This window comes from Tachypleus tridentatus, chromosome 5, assembly GCF_004210375.1.
Source record: "Tachypleus tridentatus isolate NWPU-2018 chromosome 5, ASM421037v1, whole genome shotgun sequence".
Lineage (NCBI taxonomy): Eukaryota > Metazoa > Arthropoda > Merostomata > Xiphosura > Limulidae > Tachypleus > Tachypleus tridentatus.
In genome coordinates, this window is record NC_134829.1 from 21330124 (window position 1) to 21342229 (window position 12106).

At 34.5% G+C, this 12106-nt stretch overlaps 1 protein-coding gene across 2 annotated transcripts in view; it reads right to left on the reverse strand.

Moving 5' to 3' along the window:
- Positions 1-12106, reverse strand: part of LOC143250676 (uncharacterized) — a 204317-nt gene that overhangs the window by 126952 nt on the left and 65259 nt on the right. For both annotated transcript variants that reach the window (XM_076501567.1, XM_076501568.1), the window contains one exon: positions 9333-9405. In XM_076501567.1, the coding sequence (XP_076357682.1) occupies positions 9333-9405 (73 nt within the window). The remainder of the gene's footprint in view (positions 1-9332; positions 9406-12106) is intronic.

The following is a 12106-nucleotide window of genomic DNA, read 5'->3' on the forward strand; positions in this document are numbered from 1 at the left end:
ACCTCATTTCATTAAAAGGCCCGTTTTACACAAGTCAAAATCAATACTATAACATGGTTCTCAAGATGAAAATTAATAAGTGATCTTAATTTATTTTTACATGCAAAATATGGCACACACTATAATGCTGTCTTCAAGCGTTGACAGTATTATGCAAAAGCAATATTTTTCAAAGGCATAAAATAGGCTAAGCTGATATACTCTGCTTCACTATCTACATAGTCTTATCTACCTCTCAGTAGGCTTTTTTAAAAACTAGCAGCAGCCACATCTACTACAAATCCCATTAGTAGCCACAAAAAAAGTTATTATAACCCTCACCAAGCAGTATTACAAACCTTGCTCATAATTTTGCCAGCATAGCTACACGTATATTATAAACCAGCATACGTCTCTTTGCCCGTGACGAAAACTTGTACAATTTTCCTATCCCCGAGCACCGTGAAACTTTCACGAATTCTTGAGCATATTCCAAGTAGATTCTACGATATCTGTTTGCTTCATCAATTTCAAGTTCCTCCATCTACGTGAAGCCTATGAAAATAATTTTGTTAGTGGGAATAAATGCAGCTTTCAGAAAACAGTATTACAAACAATTAATGAAAGTGACAACTATTACTAGATAGTATCATTGTGGTATTCCAAAGAACTACTTTGCACCTTCAAATAAGCCAGTAAGCCACGAAACAGACGTACAGAGTATGAAAAACACACAAAACAACACCGAAGTCATTTAAGAAATACGAAAGACTTAAAGGGCTACAGAAATGACAACGCTTTATAAGATAAATGAAGCCATTTACAATTTCGTAGTGATTAAATATAGTTATAATTGTTCTGTCTTCCATCTCTCTTGTTAGTGGAAGGAGTGAAAACAAACTTATTAAACACTGGAGCAAAACATTATTTCCTTATTCAACAAAACACACCAGCAATTCTTCAGGACTTAGTTTTGTTTTGAGTAAAAAATAAATAAACAGTTAGCTCTGCTGTAACCCCCAGAACGCCGGATTGCACGTGTCATTTGGCAAGTACCATTAATATAATAGGGCTTGGTTTCAATTTCGCGCAAAGCTACATGAGGGCTATCTGCACTAGCCATCCCTAATTTAGCAGTGTAAGGCTAGAGGGAAGGCAGCTAGTCATCACCACTCACTGCCAGTTCTTGATCTACTCTTGTACCAACGAATAGTGAGATTGACCGTAACATTATAATGCCACCACGGATGAAAGGGCGAACATGTTTGGTGTGACGGGAATTCGAATCCGCGATACCCTGGGATTACGAGTCGAGTGCCTTAACCACCTGACCATGCTGTGCCCAATAAAAATAGGGAGATTATATCTTCAAAACATTTTATTTCTATATGTGACTACTGTCAGAAATCAACTAACACTCGATTGAAATGTTAGTTAGAGACCCGCATATAAAATTATCTACCAAGCCAAGTAGGTGTGACGACAGACATGCCTTTAGCCAAGATTACGACCGTGCGTTAACAATACACAAACAAGTACATGAATAGCACAGTTCAAGGCTGGGTTCGCATACGTTAAACTGAAATGTGTTTGTACATACATCACCTGTACGAGAGTTTTGAAAACAAAATCCATGGATAATGATACACACGTATACTCTATATTACAGGGTGGCTTAATCTATCATATCGGAATACTCTGTGACGAAAAGAGTGTTAAATACTATTTTCACCATACAGTATTATAAAACCTCCCATTAGGTTCAATACAGAATTATAACAAGTTCGAAGAAATAAAACGGTGTTTTTGGTATTACCAATTATATAGTGTGGAATTCAACCACCTGCATAAAGATTTGATCTCGCGTACAACGAACCGACAAAGAAATGAACTGTCTTCTACCTAATACTAGTATTACTAAGACACGTTTTCAACTGTTAAAAGTTAGATTTGACTTTTGAAATTTGCGCAAAGCTAGACAAGAGCCATCTGTACTAGCCGTCTCTAATTTAGCAGCATAAAATTATAGAGAGAAGGCAGCTAGTCATCATCACCCACCGCCAGTTCTTGATCTACGTTTTTACCAACGAATAGCGACATTGACCACATATTATAACGCCCTCACGGCTGAAAGAGCGAGCATGTTTGGTGTGATGGGGATTCGAACTTACGACCTACAGATTACGAGTCGAGAACCCTAACCATTTGGTCATGTCGAGCCCAACTACTAAAAGTACACAACATTTATGCTTTGTATTTATAGCAAATCTACTACGGTCACCGTATCTAATTTTGAACAACTGTTTGGAGGAAAGGCAGCCAGTCATCCGCGGAAAGGCGACTACTATTACTCTTATAACGCACAAACAGTTTAAACTGTGTGTGAAAAGGTATTTGGTAGTAATTCGTAACCACCTCCTAACTCTAGCGCAGGATATCCTACGCTCATGTATTTTAGTTACCGTATGCCATAAAAATTAGTGAGAACACTTGCACGTTATTGCAAAAAAATGTTGGAACATTATAATTATTTGACACCAAACGTCGAACTATTCTTCTGTTATATTTTATTTCAGGTATTAGTTTTATTATTTTTACGAAGTTTATTTTTGCAAAATATATATATATATATATATAAATAAGAATCCAAATTTTGTAGTGTTTAATATTAGATGCGCGATACTTGTTTATTTAATGTAAAATCACCTACTGTAAAATCTTATAATAATAATAATTACGTTAGCGCCTAAAAATAGGTTGACCAACAAACTCAGTTTAATATGTAATATTATTTTAGACAATTACCTTATGATCATATATTCAGTTATAAATATTCTACACTACAAATAATTTTAAAGCATCTTTAAGAGAAAGAATATTTTTAGTTTATTTTTAGATACAAATTATTATTAATAAAAACTTATTTTAATGAACAGCAGTGTGAGACTTGAACTTCAAAATCGGTTACTAGTTGAATGACCTGGCAATAAACAGAAATTTTCTCAATTATGTTTTGTTTCCAGTTTTAAAGGAAGAGCAATTCATCTAGAGAGGCTTAGATGTATTGTGAGGCACAGGAACAAACGTATTTTACGAAAGCAACAATTTAATTATTTTTCAGCTGTATAACTGTAACAGCGGATAGAGGGAGTTCAACACTATCGAGAAAATAACTTATTTAAATATGAAGTACAAGATTGATTCTCAATTACTCTATTTTAATTAAAATCACAATTTTCTACAAGTAAAAATAAAATGCGGAAACAACAGTATAATTGAAAATGTCATTAAAAGTTAAGTTTTTTTGTGTTTTTTCAAATATCGTATATCCCAGGGGTGACACCGAAGTATTTTATACTATTCAAGTGAGTTTGTTTTAAATAAATGCCCCAATGAGCGTTATTCTTACTTAGAGTTGAAATAGAAGTTCCCAAAATTTTAAAACAACAAAAATATGTTTAAAATATCACAAGAAGGAAAAATGAAGTAGCTGCATTCTTAACATGGGTTGGAATTTCAACGAACACGCTCATATTTGAGTACCTTACCTCATCTGCACCAACAAGTAGAACTCATCCACTCAATATACGTATAACAGACCATTAATCAGTCAGTATTGGACTGAAGAAGCAGCGATCAGAAGTTGATAAAAATACTTCAGTTACTCTTATTTAAATGACTTTATAAAGAAAAAAGGAAACATATTGTGATCTTTTTAACTGCGAGATGAAACCTGAAACTTGATACGCGAATATTCTAAAATATTTTATTGTTGTAACGCTTTCTACTGTTGGATCTTTTGTCTGTCAGTTATTTGGTAAAAAACTGAAAGTTCAGTCCATTTAACGATAACGCAAGCATTTTATTTCTTTGGCTATAAATTAACTAATATTCACTAACAGGCCCGAGTTCACTATAAATGACAATTCCATACTTTAACTTATTTGTTAATTTTTCGTGTTCTTACAAAACTTATGGCGCATCTCGTAATACTTCGTCCAGAATGTACTCAAAATTTACAGTAGTCAGCTAAAAGTGTCACACTGACTAAACTGTGCACCGATTTACTAACTGACTAAGACTAGGTTTGGTAGTGACTTTTCTAACTCGCTCTTTATATCTGGGCCAAACCGTTCCAGACGACATGGTAAAATACTTCGTATATTTAATCCACGCTCATAGAGTAACGTTAAACCATCCTCTGCCCAAAGGCCAATACAAATGTATAAAGTAAGACGTACTCTACAACACTGCCCCGTCCCTAGTTTTAAGAACCTTGAAAAAATCCTACTATGCAAAGAATATTAATATAGATATAGTAAGCTGTTGACAATTAAGAATAAATATTAATATTCATTCATATAGACAATAAAAACAAATTATTAATTAAACAAAATACTATCAAAATGCTGAATAACAAAACCAAAATCTTCTTTGTGGGGCCTGGCATGGCCAAGCGCGTAAGGCGTGCGACTCGTAATCCGAGGGTCGCTAAACATGCTCGCCCTCCCAGCCGTGGGGGCGTATAATGTGACGGTCAATCCCACTATTCGTTGGTAAAAGAGTAGCCCAAGAGTTGGCGGTGGGTGGTGATGACTAGCTGCCTTCCCTCTAGTCTTACACTGCTAAATTAGGGACGGCTAGCACAGATAGCTCTCGAGTAGCTTTGTGCGAAATTCCAAAAAACAAAAAAACCAAACATCTTTTTGATTTACTGCCAATAAATTGGTGGTTTTATTTTCATGGCTTACGGTACACAAGTGTGAAAAACATATCTTTAACCACCACTCATCTTTCATAATTAATATAAATATTTTTAATGCATTCATTAGGACTTACTTGAGGCGTACTCTTTCCTGGAACTAGCAACTTTGGAAGCATGATGGCAGTGGCGATCATGATGGATGTCCTTTGTTTCGGACCACATGTCTTTCAGAGTTTTAGTATGGGACGCCTTATGTTGGTTCTATGCACTGCCTCGTGCTTTATTTCTTATCACTGGACGATCAAACTTTGGTGGTGCGATTGAAAATGTAGCAAACAAGGATTTTACGGTTATAGCCAAAAATATTTGAAATAAGTAACTTTTATATCTGTATTTCTGCTTAAAAGCCTATTCCCAATGTGTATTCTTCATCAGTGTCAACCACCCACACACCATGTAGTGCGGAGAAGCACAATGAGAATGGTTGAAATTTGTAACCAATTTGCATGAATTTTTCTTGGTTCATTCTTGCAGACAGTTAACTTTTATTTCAAACCAGGTCAAGTAATGTCCTTAAAACTCAATGGAAACGTGTCACAGTGCTTCCCATTAATGAATCTATTGAATTATGGACTAGTTTCTTTAAATAATGCACATTTCTTCTCTGTTTGGTCGGATAGAGATTTTCCATCTTCAGGACATCATCGTCTTGGCTTATTCTCCAAGGATGGTTTACGGCAGCTTCCTTCAGGAGCAATCTGTGTGCAGTTGCTGGCAAATACCTTTTAAGATGCAAACGAAAACACATTCCGTGCTGTGGTTTTACTGTTTCCATGGTGACTAAACATTTGTCTAATTAATATTCGAGTTTCTCAAAGGAAACGTTAGAGAAAATTGATGTTTCTACATTATTTGATCCAACGATTTCAGTATCTGTATTGTTTAGTTGTTTATGTATAATTTCAACGTATGAAAGTTCCAACACCAGTTGGACACTTTTCTGTAAATACATTACCTACTTTATTTTAGCCTCATTCATATGTCTCATCCAATATAGCATCACTGAATTGATGACATGTCAATGAATCTATCATTTTACGTGAAGCATCTAAATAAGATACGAGACGTCTTTGTACATCATTATTAAACTAGTCTATGGTATTGTCTTCCTTACTTGCTCTGCCACTACACTTCATTATGGTGTAAAACTAAATATATTTATTAATGCAGCCTGGTAATTGTTTTGGTTTTTGTTCTCAGTTGGAATGTTGTTTGTCATTGTTAAAGCTGATCCAATTTAAGTGTTCAACAACATATATAGCTTTATGTCCACTACTAAATGTTTTAATTGTTTCAATTTATGACTAACTATACCTTCCACGATATTTTTCCATTACAATTTAACTTTTGAACTGTATTGTTAAACTTGCCTTAAAAATTACGTAACATAATCAGCTTGCGATGTAGCTGCAGCAGTCCAAAGTCCTAAGTTTGAAGTAAATGGAGTCCAGTTAGGTTCTCTTCTATATGGCATAGCTTATGCGTTTGAGGTTGGAGCTCTTAAGCATATGCAGAGTGGTGTGTAGCTAGTTCGATCTTTGTATTTACAACTCAGTTTCTCGATATTTTATTACAACTTTCAGATCTTTCCATACACCCTTTTCAAATTTGTTCCTGTCTGTTTGTAGCTCAGTTTTCTTACGATCTCTTGTACCTTGTTTATAGCTTCTCGATTTTGTCTTTTATCAAAATGATTTTTTTTTGCAATTCCTTTCTTAAATTTCAACATTTTTTTTATTGATCCACTTTCAAATCTTTGTCTTAATTTTCTGTAATTTTCATGTCTGTACTCTGATTCTGCGTGTCTTCTAATTTTCTATTTCTTTCTTCGTGAATTGCTGTAATTCTCATGTCTGTACTCTAATCCTGCGTGTCTTCTAATTTTCTATTTCTCTCTTCGTGAATTGCTGTAATTTTCATGTCTGTACTCTAATCCTGCGTGTCTTCTAATTTTCTACTTCTTTCTTCGTGAATTGCTGTAATTTTCATGTCTGTACTCTAATCCTGCGTGTCATCTAATTTTCTACTTCTATCTTTGTGAATTGCTGTAATTTTCATGTCTGTACTCTGATTCTGCGTGTCATCTAATTTTCTACTTCTTTCTTCGTGAATTGCTATAATTTTCATGTCTGTAGTCTGAATCTGCGTGTCTTCTAATTGTCTATTTCTTTCTTCGTGAATTGCTATAATTTTCATGTCTGTACTCTGAATCTGCGTGTCTTCTAATTGTCTATTTCTTTCTTCGTGAATTGCTTTCTACTTTTTCACCATTTCTGTTAAATTTTTAATCTTGCTTCAAAGAAGTTTAGTGGTCAGTCTTGATTTCATTTTTATTATGAATAAACTTATTCCTGAATCTCGTTTCATAACAGTTTTCTATTATAGCATTTTTTTTATGTTTTATATTAGTCCATAAAAGAAAAATGCTAAGTCCAGTGTACTTAGTTATCACAAAGGTATTTTAAATGTTTGACAACAGGTTGTACAAGTTAGCTTAACTAATATCTACGGATGGATTTACGATTAACAGTAGACTGTAAAGAAACATTTTCACTTACTTAATAATTTCGTGTAATTTACAGAAACACGAGTTGTATCTGTTATTACTACATCAACAAGACAAGCTTAATATTTATACAACATTGAACAAACTGCTGACACATGCGCACAAATCATGGATTAATGATTGGTTTATTAACACTCCTACGAAAAGACGTTTCTAGTCCTGATTTTTCCAAGCCCGTTTCCCTAGCTGTGGTTTCGCTAGACAGTAGATAGAGACAGTGGGAATCTCGTTAATCCATTCATTAATGGATTTAAATGGCAATTTCATTTAAATACAAAATTATTAGCCTAATATTAATAACCTTTCAAGTTGCTCTGGGGCTTATTAGGCCCCACTTTTCGTAGGAGTGTTAACTAACAGAAATAACTGGCCTCGTTCGGTCTTTGTATCCCGCTCAAACTATTCAATAACTTTGGCTAAATTTCCAGACATTCAGCCACACGGTCATCACATGAAGATAAGCTTCCCCTTAGTGAAACAACGATACAAATGTATGCATTTAAATACAGACTTACCACATTATTATCTAGCAATGGATAATAAAACACCCGCACGATTTTCCATCGTTCTTTTATTACTTCTCCACAAACTCGTGATTTTTTCTTTCAACAACCCAAAATTAGTGGAATGAATAAAATACATTTCAGTGTACGGGATATTGCGAGGATCAGTTAACACTATCTACAACAAATATTTGCATTAGCTTCACTTAAAAGATAGGTTTCACATTCCTGTTAAGAATGGCGGAAAACGTACTGAAAAACCTTTTCTGTCAATCTGGAAACATCCTATTCAACGTCCAAATTCTCATGAATGGAACTTTTGATTTCCTTGTACGGTTAGTGAAATTTATTTACCCAAAGACAAGTAGAGTTCTAAAACGTATAATAACTTCAAAATGGACACTACTCTTTACACGTACGTTCTGTAACATACTCGTCTAATATTTTTTTCTTTGTTTCAGAACCATTTCTAGCTCATATTTTTGGCGGGTGAACAGAAAAGCACCTTTTGATGAAAATGTGATATTGTTTACGATAAGTTAAACAGAATAACAACAACAGTGATCAAGTAATATGGATTCAGTTTATACATTTTTTAGAGATCATTGCACAAGTTATACAGAGAGTTGAGTACTTTACATCGAAACGATTTCGAACATGCAAAATCAGCAAGTCACGTAACAGTCACAGTCGATATAAAATTGCGGTAGAACAGAATATATCGAAACAATACCTTGGCATTGTTTGGTGTAGCTCAGATAATACGACACTAGCAAACAGTGATCGCTCTTAAGAAAGGTGCGAAAAAGCTCCCTTCGACTCCCCCTTCCCCCCAAAAAAAATCATAGACTTTCAAGTCTGGGAAACAGATTTTCCAAGATGGGGATATATATATCCTTATATATAACAACATTGGAAAATAAAATAATATCGAGGAACTTTGAGCACCTGGGCCATTTGTAAGGAGCTTGTAATAAGTCCTACCCGAGCCGTTCTGGGCGAGACATCTTATAACATAAGAAAAGCTACGAAATCAAATGTCATCGGCCAAAGGTATCCATATGATCCAGACACAAGTCACGTGCTCACAACTTGCTTCCACGTCGTATCTGTTCAACCGGGTAGTTGGATAATAAAACAGGTATTCTTACAATTATATATGAAGACGCACTGAAACCGTTACCGGATGTTGCATCTATGAATTTCTGGGCGATCAATCTGTTGAGACGAGCCCTAAAAAGCTGTTGGTTTTGTAACCCTCATATACTAGATGAGTTATGTAGAGCAGCACAGGTAGGAGAGGTGAATTTTGAACATGACAACTTTACAACTGATCCTTTTCTGATAAGAGTTGCGTTGCAGGCCTATTTGTCAGGACATGGTCATCATACAAAGGCTAAATTGACTGTGACAATATGCCGAAGCTCTAAAATCGTTTACAAATAACGTACTCAACCTGTGTAATATACACCAAATTGAAAATACGTCAAATAAGACGTGAATAAACAACATTACTTACGGTATAGCTGATGTTACCAGATGTTCATGATAATGTTGGTACTGGGTCCACAGCTGTTTATTGAAAATATTACCTATAAGTAATAAAGAAAAAAAAAAACTAGGCTTAAGATAAGTTATGTTTAACAAATAAATTAACTTTACTTAAGGAGCAGTAAGAGTTACAGCACCCCCAAAAAAAATAACTTAAGGAGCAGTAAGAGTTACAGCACCCCAACAAAATAGCTTATTCGGCGTTTCTCACACAACTTTTTGTTGTTATACACGATATTTACTAATCGAGTATTAACACTTCATGAGTTATATTTTAGCTACCAATCTGTTCTGACATTTTGTAATTATTTTTGAGTTACGTATCGTTTTCAGTCCTTTCAATTAAGAACATATTTTTTTTTATGACGGAAAGGTAAACAGTACATAATATGGTTTGTTAATCCAATCAAAAAGTAATATTTTGTTTAGAGAACCAGAAACGAAAACCATTACATGGAGCAAAATGTAGAATATCTTGTTTTAAAATTTCTTGGAAAGGTACTTAAACAGTTATTATCATTCCTAATTTTCAACCAATAAGAGTAATGGAACTCTTTACACAATCAACGGCTCCTGCCGCGAACTCTTGGCTTATTCACTGTTTGGGCGACTAGTAGAATCTGACCATTACTTTTATAGTGTGCCCATGGCCCCAAAGTGTGAAGCCCAAATTTTCGGTAATGGAACACGAGTTACGAGTCTAAGTTCAAAGACTGAACACACCAACTATTATTAATCGCACGACTCGATCGCTAATTTATGTTTAAACCACATTGCATATGTGACTGATAGACAGTGTATCCCCATCGCAATGTGGGTCCTACTTCCGAAGCCTAGGATAATTATTATCCCACGTTGTATCGTGTACACCGGAATCCTTTTTTTTTTTTTTTTAAATGTGCAGCGCATTTAAAAAAAATCCATGTTAATGTGTTTTAGTTTATGTCTTAAAATTTATGGTTATTTTAGCCACCCCTAATTTAGTAGTGCAAGACTAGAGGTAAGGCATTTCTACTGGATTTCAGGAGCGAAATATTTTAGTATAACACTTGCCGTCAAAGTTTCATTGAGAACAACAACATAATAGCTAACACTTACACAATACATTTTTTTTTCTGATGAACGCTTCATGTAAAAGGGCAGAAAATCATGACTAGAAATTTGTGCAGAAGAGTATTTATCCTGTTTAATACCCTGACTTGAAGGGTTACTACCCTAATTTGCCATCAATAAAACAAAGTATTTTATTTAGATTAGCATCACTAGTACGAGAATATACTAACCTGTTTAGCATCCAGTTTGGTGCCTTAACCACCTGGCCATGCCGGGCCATGTTTTTTATATCTTATTGCGCAAGCCTAATATGGGTTCTAAAGTTTATCATATTCACAATGCCCCAACAGTTATAATGCTATAAAATTACACTAACATCCACTATCATATTATTTTGGGACTTTTGTTCCTATTAGCTTTTATAACGATGATCGTTTGGGGATTTTTGGATATTTTTTGGCAGGAGTGGACTAAATAAAACAAGAAAAACTACAATATAACGTTTTGATAATTTGTAAAATTTATAAATACAACTGAATTTCAAGTCTTTTAAAGATGTCAGATTTGATAAAATATTTACTAACTTTAAAAGAAAACTACTTCAAAAGATTCGTTTCTAAACTAACCTACAGTATTACGAATTTCTATCACGATAAAACATCACAATTTAAAAAGGCAAATTCGTAGCTGCGCTTTCTATGATTTTAGCTGGCAAGTTTTACTACACAAAAACGTACTGTAATCTAAAGTGCAAAGCATTGTTTTCCCTTTACATAACTGGAAATTAAAACTATTGTTAAATCAATTATAATACTTCGTCCGAGTTGTAAATACATAATTTCCGACATATTCAGAGCTGGTGTTATTTGTTGGTATTCGCCTAACAGAAGACAAAAATACGCAAAATTTTCGTTCCCATTGTAAAGTGTGCTTTAAAGCTCTTAACTTGGCTCAGTAATGTCTTGCACGAGAAAATACCTTAAGGTTTTATTTTTTTTAAATCCAAAGTATGATAATCTACTTTTTCAAGTTGCTCGTGGCGGAATATGTCTTTTCCCTGAAGCATTCTCCGAGAAATAATTCGCTCACCGAGCTGTTAGATACTGGCGTTTAGATTTGGTATTTTCTAGGAACTAGGGCGATTGCAAGAATGAACGGAAACTAGGTTAATTCATTACAACTGAGAAACGGCAACATTACGTCATTGTAATCTGTGGGCGTTTCAAGGTTCAGTCAGTGTAAGACAGATGAACTTGGTTTCCGCAGCTTTCACGCTAAGAGTTATTGATATAATCTAATCCATATGAATGAAATGAATACACGTCACGTTTTGTCAAAAATACACGATTAGAACGTTAAAAATGCGTACAACTTACAAATACACCGACCTTATCTCCATTCCCAACAAAGCCACACACACACAGGTTTGGCACGTATAACAGTTAAGGAAACGATTTCTGCTTCGGATATACACACAGCATACATCTAAGTCACTAACAGAGTGAATATGACAGTGACTTACGCTGTTCAGTCATATGCTACGTAACGTAAAATGGGTTAAACATTGTTATGATTAGTTTTTCTCGTCAGTATTATTAATAATCCAATACATCATCACAGATAACTAAAACTTCATGCCACATCATGCCTTCAAACTTAGCTGGTATTGTCATTATATTGATTTCAATG